The 21,091-nt window shown below is 44.0% G+C and overlaps 1 protein-coding gene across 5 annotated transcripts in view; it reads left to right on the forward strand.

The window, feature by feature from the left end:
* Positions 1-21,091, forward strand: part of SHLD1 (shieldin complex subunit 1) — a 112,976-nt gene that overhangs the window by 49,511 nt on the left and 42,374 nt on the right. Inside the window, exon 3 of one of the 5 annotated variants that reach the window (XM_071079643.1) lies at positions 241-19,580. The exons of the other annotated variants lie outside the window; for them this stretch is intronic. Coding sequence (XP_070935744.1) covers positions 241-347 — 107 coding nt within the window. The 3' untranslated portion in view covers positions 348-19,580. Of the gene's footprint in view, positions 1-240; positions 19,581-21,091 lie in introns of those variants that run through there. 5 annotated transcript variants of the gene reach the window in all.

The following is a 21,091-nucleotide window of genomic DNA, read 5'->3' on the forward strand; positions in this document are numbered from 1 at the left end:
TACATGACCTTGTGGCACCTGAAGGCTAATTTTATTTGTTCAGGGTTTGCCACATCCTGTGATCTTTCATTATCTTTGACTGGATATGTGACCGTACAAGAACATTTCAGTTATGGCCTAACATAATATGTACATAATATGTACTCCAGAAATTCCATTGCAGAAATCGTACTTGATAAAGGTGGCCATCATTCATTTTTGTCACCTAATCATGAATGCCAGTGCCACTTTCCATTTCAGGACTGGCATGGAAAGTTATGCCTGTGCATCAAACAGAAGTTTACGTGAAGAAGGAGCCTCTTGTTCAATTTTGCATGAGATGTTTCCTGTTGACTTGGAAAACTTGAAGTGTTTGAAGGCAAGGGAGAAAGCAAATCAACCCAAGAGATTCTACATATTCAAAGACTCCAGCAGTTTGTTTACCAAACACAGAACTGTGTGCTGGTGGCAAAATAAAGCCTTTGCCCTGAACAGGAAATCTTGGAGTCCAGGCAACAGGAGGCCTGGCAGCATTCCACGGTGACCAGCTGACGGAAAAACAAGAATTTACAATACTAACCCCAAATGCCCTTTTTGTCTCCCAGAAGAATAATACTATCTTGGCCTAGGAGGGTTATACCTTCATGCTCAACTCTTGGTCTAACAGTCATGAAGCTGCGGTAACATGCTGTGTTCCTCTCCTTAATCTTCTTTATCAATCAATGCCTTAATCCTTTGGGTGTTGTTGTTTGTTCGTTTGTTTTGTTTTGTTTTGTTTTTTTGAGATGGAGTTTTGCTCTTGTTGCCCAGGCTGGAGGGCAATGGCGTGATCTTGGCTCACCACAACATCCGCCTTCTGGGTTCAAGCGATTCTCCTGCCTCAGCCTCCTGAGTAGCTGGGATTACAGGCATGCACCACCATGCCCGGCTAATTTTGTATTTTTAGTAGAGATGGGGTTTCTCCATGTTGGTCAGGCTGCTCTTGAACTCCCAATCTCAGGTGATCCGCCCACCTCGGCCTTCCAAAGTGCTGGGATTACAGGTGTGAGCCACTGTGCTCCTAAAAGGGCCCCTAACCCTTTTTGTTTGTTTGTTTAAATTATGAAATTAGGCCATTCTATAAGTGGTACATTTTTCAATTTCTTAAAAAAGAGAAAGGTAAATTATTTGGGGCAGACAACAAAATAGGAATGTAAATGCTTCAACTGTTGACTATATTTGTGTGTTGTTTTGTTTTGTTTTGCTTTGCTTTGCTTTGCTTTGCTTTTTGAGCCAGAGTCTTACCCTGTCTCCCAGGCTGGAGTGCAGTGACATGATCTCGGCTCACTGCAACCTCTGCCTCCTGGGTTCAAGTGATTCTCATGCCTCAGCCTCCCAAGTAGCTGGGATTATACGCATGCGCCACCACACCCAGCTAATTTTTGTATTTTTGGTAGAGACAGGGTTTCACCATTTTGGCCAGGCTAGTCTCAAACACCCAGCCTCAGGTGATCTGCCCTCCTTGGCCTCCCAAAGTGCTGGAATCATAGGTATGAGCCACTGTGCCCAGCCTAAATTTGTGTTTAATATGGCAGGAGTGATGGCTGGATCTGGTGACCTCCATTTCTCTATTGAATGGGGAGAAAGCACGGCCTTTGGGGTTTGAAGGGCATTATCACTTTAAAAATTTTGTTTAATTTAAATTTTAAAATATTTTTTAGAAATGGGGCCTTGCTGTGTTACCCAGGCTAGTTTTGAACTCCTAGGCTCAAGTGATTCTCCTGCGTCAGCCTCCCAGAATGTTGGGATAATAGGTGTGAGCCACCACACCTGGCTGCTTTATAATTTTTTACTTGGTGTTTCTTTATCTGTTTTATGGGGACAATAATATCTACCTGACGAGTGGACACATAGTTGGTGACATAAGTGAGAATCTCCACCCCCAAACTTTAAAACTGTTGCTTAAGCATCATGCTAATGGTCCACAGTATATGGATTTGTGGATTGTGTCTTCTTCCTTCCATTTGAAAACTAGAACGTTTGCTTGTCTCCTTTCCCTCTGTCACTTACGCCATCCTTTGTGATGGTTTGAAGCACTGATCATTTTCCTATACTACTGTGGGGAAGTGGATTATCTGCAATCAATGCTTTGTGTTCATTTCCTCTCCTACCAGTCAGGCATGCCGTTTTGATAAACTACCTCCCAAGTTCTGAATAAATTAGGCTTAACCTAAAATAAACCAAACAATAGAATTTTGATAGAAGTGGAGCAGAGGCCTACAGTGTTGTCCCAGGACCTGTTGACGGCAGTGGCGCCTGCTTCTGGCCATGGACATAGAGATTCAGCATCACCATGTCATTGCAGAATAAAGGGAGAGTTGGCTTTGTTAATCACCCTGGCTGCCTGTGATGTGCTGATCAGTTAAGATACCAACATTTCTTATTTACATCCTGTGTTGTTGTTTCTGTGCACCCAAGGGATGTGAACAGAGTAATCTGGGGTGGGGGATGGTGCAGAGTGGTGGCAGTGATGGTTGCCAGCCCTCTGTCACCACCCTCTCCATTAGAATGCCATGTATTATGTATTTCCACTGAAGGACTTGATATTAGCACTGAAGACTGAGTGAGTGGTCTTGTAACCTGTACCTGCAATCTTGGCCTTGAATTCTCATTTTATTCCTCAATGCAATGGCTTAGAAATCAGCTGGCTGGTAGCTGTGAGCCAGGCCCTTGCCCACTGCTTTCAGCTGGAGCCTTGCAGGGCTGTGCCCTCCTGGGTGACCTTTGCCTGGTACGCCTCTCTTGTGCTGGGCTGAGGGCAGCTCTTGGCCATGTATGATTATGCTCAAATTGTGATTCAAAATTGGCACAATTATATCCTAATTTTTTAAAAACCTGAAAATGTAGTATAAATTCCTAACTTCTGAAAATTTCTCATAGTACCCATCCCAGTTTTCAAAGCAGTTTCGTAAGTTACCAACCATATTTATTTTTCCCTTCTTTTCTTCTCATTCCTTCCTTCTTCCTTCCTTCCTTTCCTTCCTTCTTTCCTTCTTTTCTTTCTTTTTCTCTTTTTTTCCTTTTTTTTTGAATTGGGGATGTTGCTCTCTTTTGGTAATGTGATCATAGCTCACTGCAGCCTTGAACTCCTGGGCTCAGGCCATCCTCCTGCCTCAGCCTCCTGCGTAGCTGGGACTGTAGGTGTGTTCCACCATGCTTGGCTAAGTTTTTTAATGTTTTTGTAGAGATGAGGTCTTGCCGTGTTTCCCAGGCTGGTTGCAAACTTCCAGGCTAAAGTGATCTCCCACCTCAGCCTCCTGAGTCACTGGGACATATTTCCGTGGAATCTCCCAATTTGGCAAGACATTAACGCTAGAATGCCTTTAACACTGTTGGAAAAGTGGTACCCTTCTTCCTTTTGGAGAATATGGCCTCAGAATGTATGCTCCCTAGAAACAAGAAGTGATTTCAAGCAATGAGCTAGAAAGAGGAAATCTCTCTTCTTTTTGTAGACTTACTGCTACTAGTCTTTGGATGAAGGTCCCCAGTTGGGTATATGTATCATAGTTGTGACACTTGTGATAAGGTTAGTCTATTTTTAATGATAAAGCACTAGTCATTCTTTTCTTTTAAAATTATAAAAATAAATAGTACAAATGAGTATAAAATGAAATGTAAGGGCAGGCTCGGTGGCTCATACCTGTAATCCCAGAACTTTGGAGGCCAGGGTGGGTGGATCGCGAGGCTAGGAGTTCGAGACCAGCCTGGCCAACATGGTGAAACCCTGTCTCTACTAAAAATACTGTTGGGGTGATCAGACCTAACACCAGGTTGTGGGGGTGACAAAGTCCGATGGAGTCAAAGGATTGAGAAAAAGACAGTTTGAGAGAGAAAAGCTGGGACCAGGAGGCCATCACTAGTATATGGAGGCTGTGAAGGCCCTGAGCTCTGGGAGCCCACGCTATTTATTGGTAATCCAACAAAGAAACAGGTGGTGAGAATGTGGAGGTCGAAAGGGCAGGTGCATGGTCTACAGCTGTGATGGTTTAGCATTTATAAGGAACATGTTCTACTACTTGAGATAATGCAGAGCAGGTTCTTCTAACTCAAGATACAGTCGATCCTGGGAGAGCAAGGAGCAAGGAGCCAGCAAGTCTAGACACATTCCAGAGCCACGAGCCCTGAATTCTATCCAAGCCACGAGGGATTTTATGCCCTGGGCTTAGATCATGGTGTATCAGGGGAGCCTTCCACCTCTTAGCACCATGTTCCAAAGGCCACAAGGGGTTTTTAGACCCTGGACCCCAGGCATGTTCCAAGACTTACATTATATCAGACAAGCAAGCCGTGCCTCAGCTTCTCCCAGCACTCAGGTTTTCCCAACAAATACAAAAATTAGATGGATGTAGTGATGCACACCTGTAATCCCAGCTACTCGGGAGGCTGAGGTAGGAGAATCCTTTGAACCTGGGACGCGGAGGTTGCAGTGAGTCAACACGCCACTGCACTCCAGCCTGGGTGACAGAACAAGACTCTGTCTCAAAAAGAAAAAAGTAAAAGTCCTAGGTCTTCATGCTTCTCCCCAGAGGTAATTATTGTAGATATGCTTTGCATATCCTTCCATATACATACCTACAGATCTATATACATAAATATACATAGACACACATATGCATATACATGTGTGTATTGTACACACACAAACAGCACGTATATCTTTTTTTCTAAATACCAATGGAATTTTACCATAATATCATCTTGTATCTTGCCGTTTTTTCACTCACTGCTATAATAAGGCAGTTTGCCGTGTTGGTACATGTAGCTCTCTCATATTTTTAATGTCTGCATAATATCCCATTGTACGGTTGGATCATAATTTATTTAATGAGATGTCTGTTTATGGATGTTTAGATCGACCCATGTTTTTACTCATAAACAATCTTGCGGGGAATCTCCTCTTACATAGCTTACCTAATGCCTTTGGTGAATGAATATTCTCATTCATGCAGTCAAACTTGGTGACTATATTGTATTTTGAATATTAGTGATTTAGTAGATTTTAGCAGAAAATATTTTTAATGAAATTGAATGGCTAAGTAACAAAAGATCACCTTTATTTGTACAAGAGACATATTTATGGATGGTGAAAGTGTTATAGAAGCCAGTTTAGTTGGGTTAGTATTATCAGTTAAGAGTTAATTCACAGTAAAATGTTTGTTTTAGAACATCAAATTAATATGCCATGAAGGAATTTAAGGGGGTGGCATTTTTTATGAGTTGCCATAGTGGCAGATACAGAGTTGTGGCACATACATCATGAGAATGTACTTCCAGAGGTAGAACTAAAAAAGAATAATTTCTCATAAGAGGAGGTGAGAAATGTTGGGGGTGGATTTTCTTTCTAAAACCATGCTCATTAAGTGATGAAAAGGACAGCTTTTAAAAATCACCAAAGAACTAAATGTATGACTAAATAGTGGAAAGGATCTTAACGTACATGTTTGCACAAAAATAAGAAACTCATTTTAATTCCATGAAACAAATACTAGCTGTGGTTTAGAGTGAATTTTGATAGCATTCATAGATATGGCTCTCCCTAAATAGACTCTTAGAATTAGATGTATTTGCTCTGAGCTTACAGTTAAATCCTCATTTCCCCTTGTGTCACACCTCTACTGTCAAGTGTCTGATTAGCAGCATCCTGAAAGGAAATGCCGGCTGTCTCCCATGAAGTGGGCCCCCAGTTCCGCAGTCCAGCTTGCTCTGGAGGTTACTGTCACTCTGCCACCAAAAACAACCCAATACAGTCAAAGCTCAGCAGCTCCAGCTCCAGCTGGATGAATTTTCTTCTAACCACTGTTACCCCACATTGTACAACTGCATCCATCCTTCGTCAGTTGTATAGACAACTTAAATATTTCCTCTACACCATTGGTTCTCTTTTTTTTTTTTTTTTTTTGAGACGGAGTCTCGCTCTGTCGCCCAGGCTGGAGTACAGTGGCCGAATCTCAGCTCACTGCAAGCTCCGCCTCCCGGGTTTACGCCATTCTCCTGCCTCAGCCTCCCGAGTAGCTGGGACTATAGGCGCCCGCCACCTCGCCCGGGTAGTTTTTTGTATTTTTAAAGTAGAGACGGGGTTTCACCATGTTAGCCAGAATGGTCTCAATCTCCTGACCTCATGATCCGCCCGTCTTGGCCTCCCAAAGTGCTGGGATTACAGGCTTGAGCCACCGCGCCCGGCCACACCATTGGTTCTCAACCAGCGGCAACTGCCCTGTGCGGCCACCACCAGGGGACATTTGGCGGAGTTTGGAGACATTTTTGGTTGTTACAGCCATAGGATGCTACTGGCATCTAGTTGGGAGAGGCCAGGGATGCTTCTGAATATCCTGCAATGCACAGAATAGTTCCCCCACCCAACAAAGAATTATCTAGTGCTGAGGGTATGAAACCCTAATGTACACAGTGATGTCACATACTGAGGTCTCATTGTTATTTCAGTTTTCTGGCATATCTAGTTTATCACATACTGCACCTTTGTCAAAAATTGGATTGTTCGGCCAGGAGCGGTGGCTCACGCCTGTAATCCCAGCACTTTGGGAGGCCGAGGTGGGCAGATCATGAATTCAGGAGTTCGAGACCAGCCTGGCCAACATGGTGAGACCCCATCTCTACTAAAAATACAAAAATTAGCCAGGCATAGTGGTGCGCGCCTGTAATCCCAGCTACTCAGGGGGCTGAGGGAGGAGAATTGCTTGAACCTGGGTGGTGGAGGTTGCAGTGAGCCAAGATTGTGCCACTGCACTTCAGCCTGGGTGACAAAGCAAGACTCTGTCTCAGGGGAAAAAAAAAAAAAAATTATATTGTTCAAGAATAGACCACCTTAGACATCGAGTAACTAAGGGGACTGATACTGTGGTAGAGTGATGTTAGCATTAGGCTAGGTGGCAATTAGGAGATAGGTGTTCTAATCTCATTATTGCCTCTAATCAGCTATGGGACCTTCCGAGCCATTTAATTATCTTTTGGTGAAATGAGAGTATTTGCCTAAGTTATCGAGAGTCTCTCTAAGTCTTAAAATATCCCGTTACTCTGCCATTGCACATATATTTTTTAAGTGGGATAAGGATGAACAGCAGGTACATACAGGTGTTCCATTGATTCTTTCTGTTTCCCATACCAATAGATGTATTTCTGCAGGCCAGGCACGGTGGCTCACACCTACAATCCCAGCACTTTGGGAAGCTGAGGTCGTCAGATCACTTGAGATTAAGAGTTTGAGACCAGACTGGCCAACGTGGTGAAACCATGTCTCCATAAAAAATGCCAAGATTAGCCAGGCATGGTGGTGCATGCCTGTAATCCCACCTACTTGGGCAGCTGAGGCAGGAGAATGGCTTAAACCCAGGAGGTGGAGGTTGCGATGAGCAGGTATCATGCCACTGCACTCCAGAGCGAGACTCTGTCTCAAAAAAAAAAAGACATAATTCTGTTATATAATCCTTGGTTAACTCTGCAGATGTCCTGGCTTTAAGATCATCCTGTATGATCATCCAATGCTGAGAAGTGCTGATGACCTAATAATAACATATCACATGTGACACTTCCTTTTCCAGCAGCAGTAATATACAGCATTAGTTCATTCATACATCTACTTTTGATTAGACATTTAGTGAGGGCTGATCGCTGCCAAGTATTTGATCCATATAGTAATCCTGAAGCCAGGCAGGAAAAGGCTTATTCTCTCCAAATTACATACCAGAAACCACAGCTCAGAGAGGTGTCCCTGGTCATATGACTCCATAAGTGACAGTCCCAGGGCAGATGTTTCCAGGACTCCCTTAATTCTTGGAGAGAGCACCTTCCTTCTGTGATCTTGCCAAGTCATAGGATAGGGGAGCCACAGCCAGCAACTGAGAGTGGAAACTTTACTTATCAGATTAGAAAACACATGCCCCCAGAAAGGTGAAATCTCACAAAATAGACACAAACCTCAGGAGTTTTAACTAAAAAGGGCAGCTTTTTAATTCCCTTCTCTTCCAGTTCTCTAAATAATGTATCTCTGGCATTAAGTGCATTAGGACCAGACTGGTCTCTTCTGGCAATAGAATGGTAGACAAAAGAACATGTGTTTTGAAGCTGGAGACCTGAGGCTGGGCGTGGTGGCTCACGCCTGTAAAACCCGCAGTTTGGGAGACTGAGGAGGGAGGATGGCTTGAGCCCAGGAGTTCAAGACCAGCCTGGGGAACATAGTGAGACTGTGTCTCTACAAAAAAATTTTAAAAATTAGACAAGTGCAATGGTGCACACCTTTGGTCCTAGCTATTTGGGAGACTAAGGTGGGAGGAGCACTTGAGCCCAGGAGGTCAAGGCTGCGGTGAGCCATGATTGCGCCACCGTGTGGCAACAAGGTGAAACCGTGTCTCAAAAAAAAAAAAAAAAAAAAAAAGTGAAGTTGAAGACCTGCACTAAATTTCATCTCCACTACTGCCTGCTGTATGACCTAAGGTGAGTTACTTTCTCTTAAGCCTTAATTTTCTCATCCGTAAAATGGGGATTACTAATACTTAGTTCGTGGGATTGCTATGAAGGGTAAGTGGGATAATATGTATCTGTGAGTCCTAGTCCAGGAACTTCTTTTTCTTCTTCTTCTTCTTCTTTTTTTTTTTTTTTTTTTTTTTGAGGACCCAGTCTTTTATTTTGCCAGGAAAAAAATCTTAAAAACAACCTCTACCACTATCTCCACAAATCTATTATCATTTCATAAACGAAAGGATATTTTAACATCCAAAATGAAAGAAGGACCTAATCCCAAAATAAAGATCAGTTGTCTGTAGTCCCTAGTGTTTTTTTCTCACATATCCATGAACTAGTAAGAGTTTCATCACGGCCTAGCATGAATCCATAGGCCACTGCTTGGAAAACTTTTATGTGTCTAGTATACAATGCACTGATTATTGTGCTCAGTGCTTAACAGGCAACCAGAAAATGGTAAGAACTATTATTAATAACAGACACTTAGAGGTTTTGATATATGAAACTTTAGAGTCCTTCTTTCCATTTCTAAAAATTCCAACCATTTTTGAACAAGTGAACGAGTGGCCTCTTGTAAGACGACAGAGCCACAAGTCCTCAGGACCTCAGTAGAATTATGTCTTTGCTTTATAAAATAAATCATCATGAATGAGAAGTAGCTTTGCCATGTGTATTACTTTCACCGGGTATTATGCCTCACCAAATGCAGAGTTCTTTTCTGTTTCCTCCGTATTATGTTGGATTGTTTACCTGAACCCCTGATGACTAGCTTCTTTGCAAGGTTGTGAATGTTGTCCATTCAGTCATTAGCAAAATGCTTATTGTGTGTGTACTATGCTGCAGGCCCTGTTCCTAGGGTTGGGGATACACAGTGAACAAAATAGACATAGGCTCTACCTTTCTTTAAGGGACTTTTTGTTTTTATTTTTTTGTTGAGACAGGGTCTCACTCTGTCACCCAGGCTGAAGTGCAGTGATACAATCATGGCTTACTGCAGCCTCAACTTCCCAGGCTCAGGTGACACTCCTACCTCAGCCTCCTGAGTAGCTGGGACCACAGATGTGTGCCACCATGCCTGGCTATTTTTTTCTATTTTTAGTAGAGATGGGGTTTCACCATGTTGCCCTGGCTGGTCTCAAACTTCTGGGCTCAAGTAATCCACTCGCCTCGGCCTTCCAAAGTGCTGGGATTACAGGCGTGAGTCACCATGCCTGGTCTTTAAAGAGCTTTTTAAATTCTAGTTCTTCGGCTGGGTGCTGTGGCTCACGTCTATAATCTCAGCATTTTGGGAGGCCGAGGGAGGTGAATCACCTGAGCTAAGGAGTTCCAAACCAGCCTGACCAACATGGTGAAACCCTGTCTCTACTAAAAATACAAAATAATTAGCCAGGCATGGTGGCAGGCGCCTGTAGTCCCAGCTACTCAGGAGGCTGAGGCAGGAGAATTGTTTGAACCTGGGAGGTGGAGGTTGCGGTGAGCCGAGACTGTGCCACTGCACTCCAGCTTGGGTGACAGAGTGAGACTATGTCTCTAAATAAATAAATAATTCTAGTTCTTAGGATCATGGTTGGAAGGGGCAGAAGGGGTAGATAGGCACTAAAAGAAATCTGTATCAGCTGGTGCTGTGAAGAAGGGAAAGCAGTGTTAGAGATGAAGGGTGTAATTAAAATATGGTGGCCTGAATAGGCCTCTCTGATAAGGCGATGTGTGTGTAGAGTCTGGAAGAATTTTGGTATTAAAGGAGTAAATTAATACATTTTTCTTTTGCTTGTAAAGTTAATTATCTGATGAAGTGCCTCTTCTATTACCTTTCTGTGGAAGAGGAGAAAATGCAAATATTGGAAAAGAGCAAGAGAAATAGTAACATACTTATGGCACTATTTCCTCCATTTACAGAGCAAAAATGAAACAAACAAAAAACTGAATTAAGTGCTTGTTTGGGCTTTTAAACCAAGACATGAGCCTGCTTTTCTCAAACACCTTTTTCTTTTTCTTTTTTTTCCTTTTATTTTATTTTATTTTATTTTATTTTTTGAGACGGAGTCTGGCTCTGTCGCCCAGGCTGGAGTGCAGTGGCTGGATCTCAGCTCACTGCAAGCTCCACCTCCCGGGTTTACACCATTCTCCTGCCTCAGCCTCCCGAGTAGCTGGGACTACAGGCGCCCGCCACGTCGCCTGGCTAGTTTTTTGTATTTTTTTTAGTAGAGACGGGGTTTCAACGTGTTAGCCAGGATGGTCTCGATCTCCTGACCTCGTGATCCGCCCATCTCGGCCTCCCAAAGTGCTGGGATTACAGGTTTGAGCCACCGCGCCTGGCCTTTTTTTTTTTTTTTTTTTTTTGAGACAGGGTCTCACTGTCTCCCAGGCTGGAGTGTAGTGGCACAATCTCAGTTTACTGCAACCTCCGCCTCCCTGATTCAAGCGATTCTCCTACCTCAGCCTCTAGAGTAGCTGGGACTACTGGTGTGTGCCACCATGCCCGGCTAATTTTGTACTTTTTTGTAGAGACGGGTTTCTCCATGTTGCCAGGGCTGGTCTTGAACTCCTGAGCTCAAGCGATCCACCCACCTTGGCCTCCCAAAGTGCTGAGATTACAGCTTTATTTCCAGAATTACTTTTTTTCTTTTTCTTCTTCTTCTTCTTCTTCTTTTTTTTTTTTTTTTTTTTGAGATAGGGTCTCACTCTGTCACCCAGGCTGCAGTGCAGTGGTGCAATTTCCTCGGCTCACTGCAACCTCTGCCTCCCAGGCTCAAGTGATCCTCTCATCTCAGCCTCCTGAGTAGCTGGGACCACAGGCGCATGCCACCACGCCCACTAATCTTTTGTAATTTTTGTAGAGACGGGTTTCATCATGTTGCCCAGGCTGGTCTTAAACTCCTGGGCTCAAGAGATCTGCCCACCTTAGCCTCCCAAATTGCTGGGATTACAGTCATGAACCACTCCGCCTGGCCCCAGAATTACTTTTTCTAATGACACACACCACCAGAGGATTGGAAGGAAACATCCAGAATTTGATCCAGTGTTCTTTTTCATCACTTATGTTCCTTGGGGGTTGCTGTGGTTCCAGGAGACATTCATGCCTGAGAGAGAGCGGCCCTGGTGGGGAATTGGGCTGCTTTCTCTCCTTAGCAGATGAGCTTGTTGGACTGCATTAAATGAGCCCCTTGAACCACTGTGCTCAACCTTGGCTGCACATCGGCATCACCTGCGAGCTTTAATGATCTTGATGCCCAGGACTCATCTTCAGAAGCTCTGATTTAATTGGTATAGAGGGCAGCCTGGGAATTAGGATTTTGTAAAAGCTCAAGTGCTTCTAATATGCAGCCATGCTGAAAAACCACTGCCTTAGAGCAGTGCTTCTCAAAATGTAATGTGACTATTAACCACCCAGGGATCCTATTCAAATACAGATTCTAATTCAGTGAAGTGTGAAGTGGAGGCCAATGATGTGTAAGTAAGACCATAGAGCAGGAGTCAGCAGCCTCTGGCTTGTGGACCAATTCTGACCCTGTGCCGGTTTTTGTACAGCCTGCAAGTTAATAATGGCTTTCACATTTTAAAATGATTATTTTTAAAAAGAAGAAGATGTAACTGGACATTGAAGATCCACAAAGTCTAAAGTATTTACTATGTGGCCCTGTACAGAAAAAGTTTGCTAACCCATGATCTATCTTCATAAGGTACCCCACAACCACTGAAAGTCTCTTCTCAGTATTATCCCACTTTATTGGATCCTATAGCCCCTTGTCTTAGGAATTCTCGTACTTAGGAATTTGTTTTTATATAAAAGAAATGAGGTTTGGGTGTAGTGGCTCATGCCTATAATCCCAGCACTTTGGGAAGCCATGATGGGCCGATTGCTTGAGGCCAGGAGTTTGAAAGCAGCCTGGCCAACGTGGCCAAATCCTGTCTCTACAGAAAATACAAACAGTTTCCAGGTGTGGTGGTGTGTGCCTGTAATTCCAGCTACTCTGGAGGCTGAGGCATGAGAATCACTTGAACGTGGGAGGCCGAGGTTGCAGTGAGCTGAGATCGTACCACTGCACTCCAGTCTGGGTGATAGAATGAGACTCTGCCTCAAAAAATGAAAAAAAAAAAAAAAAAAAGAAAGAAAGAAAAAGAAATGGCATAAACTGGTAGAATACACAGCCCATGAGTTGTTGGTCATAAAATTAACTGCAAATATAAATATTTTAGAATTTCAACTCTATATTTTTTTAAAATTATTTTATGGTTTTATTATAAATGTAGTTCCAAAAAGACACATTTTCCTTGAATGACAGTTTTTTTTTAATTTTTATTTTAAGTAAAGATTGCCAGGACAGAGAGAATCAAGAGTCACTGAAGACTGCCCTTCAGAAATAGTAAAGTTCTACTGTGCATATTCAGGGTTTGCCAACAATAATTTGAAAAATAAAAGGTTGCTTTCTACCGAAAGGCTGAATGAATAAATTCTGGTGCATGAGAGATTCACTGTTTGTGGGTAAACAAGGGGCAGTGTGAGTCTTAAAAGAGGAAAATTGTTGAGGTCAATATCTACATTTCACAGATGAGGAAACTGAACTTTGGAAAATGCAAGTGAAAATCTGAGGACCCATAGCAAAATAGTGGCAGAACGAGAACTGGAAGTTGTTCTCCTGATTTGGTTCTGGTTCATATTTTTTCTGTGATACTGCATTCTACTCAAGAACTAATATTATTATTAAAATGCCTGACAGTATAAAAGGACCAGTTTAAAAACTATCACAGATATTCCTATTTGTCATACATTATATTTATGTTTTCCTTTAAAACCCTGAGGACAGGCTGGGTGCAGTGGCTCACACCTGTAATCTCAGCACTTTCAGAGGCCAAGGTGGGTGGTTCACTTGAGCTCAGGAGTTTGAGACCAGCCTGGGCAACATGGCAACCCTGTCTCTACAAAAAATACCAATAAATAGCTGGGCATGGTGGTGCATGCCTATAGCCCCAGCTATTTTGGGGGCTAAGGCAAGAGGATCACTGGAGCTCAGGCGATCAAGGCTACAGTGAGCCAAGATTGTGCCACTGCACTCCAGCCTGGGTGACAAAGTGAGACCCTATGTCAAAAAATAAATAAATAAAATAAAAATAAAACCTTGAGGATATTTATAACATTAGCTGCTTTCATGTCCTTGTTCGTTAATTCCATCATCTTTATCATTTCAAGATCTGTTTCTGTTGACTATTTTTCTCCTGATTATAGACAACATTTTCCTGCTTCTTCCCATGTCTACTAATTATGAGATGCTGGACTTAGGGATATTACATTGTAGAGTATTTGTTTTTGTATCTGTATTTTGTATCAGTATCTGTATTTTGCTGCCTTTTTATAAAAAGCATCAAAGTTTGTTGTGGCAGGCAGTTAAATTACTCGCTGATCAACTTGATCCTTTCAAGACTTGTTTTAAGCTCACTGGGGATATTTTCCTCTCTCTCTCTCTCTCTCTCTAATTTTTTTTTTTTTAAATGTTAGAGACGAGGTCTCACTATGTTGCCCAGGCTGGTCTCAAACTTCTGGGCTCAAGTGATCCTCCCACCTTGGCCTCCCAAATTGTTGGGATTACAGGCATGAGCCACTGCATCCAGCCTAAACTCACTAGGGAGATTTTTTGAATAGCCTGTACTCTATAGCTAGTTTAGCTTGCTACCAAGGTTTAACTTTTCTGGGTCTGTACTGAATATCCCAGGCATTCAACAGTCATCTCACTCTGGCTGTCAGAACATGCATGTCTCCCAGCCCTGTGTGAGTTCTGGAAGTTGTTCAGCTCACAGCTCCCCTGGCTGTGCCTGGCATTATGACTTAGTGTTCACTGTGAAAGACTCAAAAGAATCCCTATGCTGATTTCTGGAGCTCCTTCTCTGTTTAGCTCCCTCATCTCCAGGACCCTGCTTCACAAATTCCAGGCACCTGAAACTCTGATCTCTGTCTCTTTGCTGAGGAAACTGCTGTGAGGCAGTGAGATTGCTGTGCTCTGTTTGGATTCCCCTTCCCTGCACTGTGGTCTAGAAAGTGCCTCCAGCAGAACACTGGGGGCAATTGTAGGCACATCTTGAGTCCCTTCTCTCAGTGATCAAAGTCCTATACTAACTGTGACCAGGATCTGAAAGCAGTTGTTTTTTATCCAGTTTTCTTTTCTTTTCTTTTCTTTTTTTTTTTTTTTTTTTTTTTTTTTTTTTTTTTTTTTGAGACACAACCTTGCTCTGTTGGAGTGCAGTAGAGCTATCTCAGTTCACTGCAACCTCTGCCTCCCAGGTTCAAGCGATTCTCCTGCCTCAGCCTCCCAAGTAGCTGGGATTACAGGCACCCGCCACCATGCCTGGCTCATTTTTGTATTTTTAGTAGAGATGGGGTTTCACCATGTTGGCCAGGCTGCTCTAGAACACCTGACCTCAAGTGGTCCGCCCATCACAGCCTCCCAAAGTGCTGGGATTACAGGCATGAGCCACTGCACCTGGCCATTTTGTCCAGTTTTCTAGCCATTTATAGCAGAAAGGCAAATTTGGTATAGTTAACTTTGCCATTGCCAGAGTCTGTTTACTTAGATTTGTCTTCTAACATTTTTCTGTAGTAAGTAAAGGCAGGGATCCTGCCCCCATTTTATAGGTTAGATAATGCAGAGTTGCCAAGAAATAAGAGGCTTGGAATCACATGCTGGGTTGGTTGGTAGGTATGATCCAGGAACTCTTGGTCCTTGCAAGGAGATAGGAGGAAATGCTCAAATTTGTCTCCCCAAATGGGGGCCTGGGTTGGGGTTTATAAGCATAGGGTAATGAGGTGTGAATGAAGTGACTGGATTGATCTTGGGGGATCTTGTAATAAGGTGATGATGTTGGGGGTCATGATCTGACTGGATTCTGCCATGGGGTGACTCCAGGGCTCAATCTGACTGGATCCTGGATCCTGCCATGCAGTGTCCACTTCTTTTTTGTTTTGTTTTGTTTTGTTTTGTTTTTTTGAGATGGAGTCTTCCTCCATCGTCTAGGCTGGAGTGCAGTGTTGTGATCTCAGCTCACTGCAATGTCTGCCTCCTAGGTTCAAGCGATTCTCGGGTCTCAGCCTCCCAAGTAGCTGGGGCTACAGGTGTGTGCCATTACACCCAGCTAACTTTTGTGTTTTTAGTAGAAACAGGTTTCTCCATGTTGGCCAGGCTGGTCTTGAACCCCTGACCTCAAGTGATCTGCCCCCTCGGCCTCCCAAAGTGCTAGGATTACAGGTGTGAGCCACCACACCTGGCCAATGTCCACTTCTTAATTCAGTCCCACTCCTCAGTCTGAGCACTTAGGTTCCCCCTAGTGGAACTAAGCATGGTTGCACGCTTGGTTCTTCTGGGCTTGCTCAGGTTATGAGACCTGTGAGTCCGTGGCAACTGAAAAACAACTCACAACTTTGTGACATGAAAGTTGAACCAGATTGATCTGCTGTGGCCACACTCTTACCCTTATCTGTTATTTCTGATTCCAAACTTTGCTTATTAACTGTAATGTTTGCCTTTGTAATTGCTTCACTTTCATCACATATAGGAAGTACTCAGTGAATGCTTACTGGTTTCATGCACTGCAGGAACAATATCTACTATTGTCATGTTGGCTATTGTCATATTAAAATGTCAAGTAGGCCAGTCATGGTGGTTCACATCTGTAATCCCAACACTTTGGGAGGCTGAGGCAGGAGGATCCTTTGAGGCCAGGAGTTCAAGACCAGCCTGGACAACACAGCAAGACCCTGTTTCTACAAAAAATTTTAAAAAAAAATAATCAGGCATGGTGGAGTACACCTTTAGTCCTAGCTACTCAGGAGGTTGAGGCAGGAGGAGTGCTTGAGCCCAGGAAGCCAAGGCTGCAGTGTGGGTCATGATGGTGCAACTGCACTCTAGCCCGCATGACAGAGTGAGACCCCGTCTCTTAAAAACAACAACAATGAAATCATCATATAACTTGCTAAGGCAGCCACACCTTTGTGTTGATGCCTAAAAAGTTACTGAGTTCTGGTGGATACATAATGAGGACTTGACAGTCTTTTTTTCTTTTCTTTCTTTATTTTTTTGAGAAGGAGTATTGCTCTGTCGCCCAGGAAGGCTGGCGTGCAGTGGTGCGATCTCAGCTCACTGCAACCTCCACCTCCCGGGTTCAAGTGATTCTCCCACCTCAGCCTCCCCAGGAGCTGGGATTACAGCCACCATGCCTGGCTGATTTTTCTGTTCTTAGTAGAGACAAGGTTTCACCATGTTGGTCGTCCAGGCTTGTCTCCTGACCTCAGGTGATCCGCCCACCTCGGCCTCCCAAAGTGCTGGGATTACAGGCGTGAGCCACCACGCCCAGCCAGTCTTTTTAAGTGCTTCAAATATATGTCACATTCAGCTTCATGTTCCTGATGGCTCCTAGCACCATGCTACACTAATCAACACTCAACAGATACTCTTTGATTGACTGACTGGTAGACCTTCAGAGACGGAAAGCAAATGCAGTGCATTTATTTAGCAAAAGTTCAATGAGCAGCTGCTATGTGCTAGGCACTGTGCTAGCCCCTGGGGATGAAGTGTGAATTAAAGGCAGTGTCTGCCCTCTTGAAGTTCACCACCCAGTGATAGAACACCCAAGAAACCAGCCTCCAAGAGGTTCAGGTTAAAAGAAATTCTTCCACAGTGACATTTTCACCAGGCAAACTCAGAGTTATTTGACATGAGAAGGTTTAAAAAAGGATAGTTGTGAAAGACCAGGCAAAGTTCACAAAGTAAAGAAGGGAAAATGTTATTTCAGACTGATATTAAATGATGGCTTAGCCCGCTGCCATACTGTCTCGCAGGGAAAAGTTTTATTTATGTCTCCTTTGATCTTTTCTCCTTTTCGTCTCTAGGTTTGATGTACAAGCTTTAGCTTGGGCCTTTGATTTACAGTGTTCTGAAGAAAGAGACCAGGAATGACAAAGCCAATCAGGCTGTTACCTAAAAACCTGACATATTGTCCTAGATCTGGACTGTCTTAGAGCTACACAAAGAATTTCCAGCAGACTGCTCAGGAAGAGCCTGCTGGGAAGGCAGTTCCCCTAAAGTCCCATAAAATAAAGAGCTTCCCCGTTCTTCTTTGATATCCACGGTTTACTTAAGTATTGCATGTTAGGGCGGCACCTTCTAGTCCCATGGAAAATCTTTTAATATCTGTACTTAATCAACTGAGAAAATAAAACTTTACAGATCCATCCGTGATAAATATATTAAACACAGACTTGAAAAATTGCCTGGAAGTCTGTGACCAACATTTTTTTAGCCTATAAAATATAGTTTGTTAAAACTTATTAAGGCTGGGTGTGGTGGCTCATGCCTATAATCCCAGCACTTTGGGAGGCTGAGGTGGGCAGATCACCTGAGGTCAGGAGTTCGAGACCAGCCTGGCCAACATGGTGAAACCCTGTCTCTACTAAAAACAAAAATCAGCCGGGCGGGGTGGTGTGCGCCTATAATCCCAACTACTCGTGAGGTTGAGGCAGGAGAATCACTTGAACCAGGAGGCGGAGGTTGCAGTGAGCCGAGATCGCACCACTATACTCCAGCCTGGGTGACAGAGCATGACTCTGTCTCAAAACAAAACAAAAAACTTCATTATAGTATACTGAATATTGAGGGATAGGGAGTTTAGTTATCAGCTGGGAGTAATAACAAATTTCTGGAAAACTCAATGGCTTGAAACAACAAACATCGATCGTCTCAGAGTTTCTGAGGGTCAGAAATCCAGGAGGGGCTTAATAGGGTAGTTCTGGCTCAGGGTCTGTTATGAGGTGGCCACCAAGTGAAACCTCCCCTGGAACTGGAAGAGCTGCTTTGGAGAAGACTGCCGCCGGACGCTTGGCTGGAGTCTTCAGTTGTTCTCCACATGGGGGTCTCCCAGGGCTGCTGAGTGTCCTTGAACTGTGGCAGTCAACTTCCCCACAGTGAGTCGTGGGAGAGGGAGACAGCCAAACAGAAGCCCTGGGGTGTTTCATGATCTGATCTCAGACATGATGGGCCATCACCTCTGCTGCACTCGACAGTCACACCGACCAACCCTGGGACCACATGCAAGGGGCCACCCAAGGGTGTGAGTGCCAGGAGGTGGGCAGCCATCCTGGATGCTGGCTACCTCATGGGCAATTGGCCAGGCAAAGTTCGTTAACTAAAAGTTCTTTGTGTTGACTCACGTGAACTAACATTTACTCGTTCAGTTGTCATTTTCTTGAGAGATTTAAAGTAAGTGCTTAGGGCCAGGCACGGTGGCTCATGCCTGTAATCTCAGCACTTGGGGAGCCCAAGGCTGGCAGATCACCTGAGGTCAGGAGTTTGACAACAGCCCGGCCAACATGGTGAAACCCCATCTCTACTAAAAATACAAAAAATTAGCCGGGCGCGGTGGCGGGTGCCTGTAGTGCCAGCTACTCGGGAGGCTGAGGCAGGAGAATCACTTGAACCTGGGAGGCAAGGTTGCAGTGAACCAAGATCGCACCATTAAACTCCAGCCTGGGTGACAGAGTGAGACTCCATCTCAAAAGAAAAAAAAAAATAATTAATTAAAAATAAATAAACGAATAAAATGAGTGCTCAGAGCTATCTTGCTTTGTGTGTGCATGTGTGTGAGTGTGTGTGTGTGTGTGTGTGTCCCTAAGTCCCAGCAGTGAGACAAATTGTGTGGTTCCTTATCGTACCTGAGAAGCAGGGAGCAGCCACCAAGAGGACTGTTAGAGTGGGTGAATTGTTTATGCCCTGCTTAAGGCCAGCCCCTCCACTTAATCTTCATCTCATCTCTCCCAGTCATGGACATCACACCCACCATTAACCCCTCACTCCTGCATTATTGATCTTTCTCTCTTGACTGGCTCATTCTTGGCCACATACAAAGATGATGTAATATTTCCCATCTTAAAAAAAAATCCATGACCCCAGATTCCTCTTTAGATCCTGCCCTGTTTCTCTGTTCCTTTTTATAGCAGAAGGCGGTGAAAGATGTGTCTTATTTGTCTATACTCACTCTCTCCACCTCTTCCCTTCCCGATTTATCTCCAACCCACTCCAGTCACGCTTTTGCTTTTCCTCCCCCACCCCCCCCACCCCCATATATACTCCACCACTGCTATTGTTATGGAACTGTGGTGTCTTTTGTCTTTCCAAATCCAGTGGTCACTTCCCAGTCCTTTGTATTTGACCAAGCAGCAGTGTTTTATACCGTTGATCCCTCCCTTCCCAGACACCTGTTCTTCCCTTGGCTCCTGGGACCCCTCCCTCAGCTTCTCCTCCTGCCCTCGCTGGCTGCTCTTTCTCATCCTCCTGTGCTGGCTCTTCAAGGCACTTCTTACTGACCTCAGGCCTCAGGCCTCTTCCCTCCACCCCTCTGCCTTCAGTCCCTTTTGTATTTTTTTGTAGAGACAGGATTTTGGTGTATTGCCATGGTGGGGTCTCAAACTCCTGACCTCAAGTGATCCACCTGACTTGGCTTCCCAAAGGCATGAGTCATAGTGCCTGGTCTGTGCTCAGACTTTTTTTGTTGTTTTTTGAGATGGAGTTTTGCTGTTGTCACCCAGGCTGGAATACAATGGCGCGACCTCGGCTCACTGTAACCTCTGCCTCCCAGGTTTAAGCGATTCTCCTGCCTTAGCCTTCCTAGTAGCTGGGATTACAGGCGCCCGCCACCACACCTGGCTAATTTTTGTATTTTTGGTAGAGACAGGGTTTCACCATGTTGACCAGGCTGGTCTCAAACTCCTGACCTTAGGTGATCCACCCGCCTCAGCCTCCCAAAGTGCTGGGATTACAGGAATGAGCCACCGTACCCAGCCTAACATAGACTCTTGACAGTTAATTATAGAGTCAAAGTATTTGAGTCTTATGGTTCTGGGAAGATGACACCGGCTTAGCCTCCACTCAGCGGGCTGGGCGGGGGCTCATCTCCCCACACCCTGAGTAACATGCACTCATTCCACAGATATGGATGTCCACTGTGTGCCCTCATTGAGGATACAGTATGAATAAAGTGTCATCTCATTTTATTATCTTTAAAATTTTCTTTTACACTTTTTTTAGACTAATCAAGTGCAGTAGTGAGAAAGGAGGAAAGCGTCGAACAAGGAGTTCGATCTGTAGCTATGAACAATCAGTTGAGATAAGTCATTATCTTTGAACCAGCCTCATTGTTTTAATTTGCATTTCTTTGCCAATGAAATGCAATATTTAAAAAATTTGTGGTAAAATATACATTGCATAAAATTGACTATATTAACCATTTTACCTATACAGTTCAGTGGTGTTAAGTACGTTCATGTTGCTGTGTAGCCATCACCATAATCCATCTCCAGAACTTTTGCACCTTCTCAGATTAAAACTCTGTTTGTACCCATTAAATACTAATTCTCCATTCCCCATCCCCCAGCCCCTGGCAACAGCCATTCTACCTTGTGTCTCTCTGGATGAAATGCTGCACTTTTTTTTTTTTTTTTTGAGACAGAGTCTCACTGTGTTGCCCAGGCTGGAGTGCAGTGGCATGATCTTGGCTCACTGCAACCTCTGTCTCTCAGGCTCAAGTGATTCTCAGCCATCCAAGTAGCTGGGACTACAGG

The sequence above is a fragment of the Macaca nemestrina genome, chromosome 15 (genome assembly GCF_043159975.1).
Source record: "Macaca nemestrina isolate mMacNem1 chromosome 15, mMacNem.hap1, whole genome shotgun sequence".
Taxonomy (NCBI): Eukaryota; Metazoa; Chordata; class Mammalia; order Primates; family Cercopithecidae; genus Macaca; species Macaca nemestrina.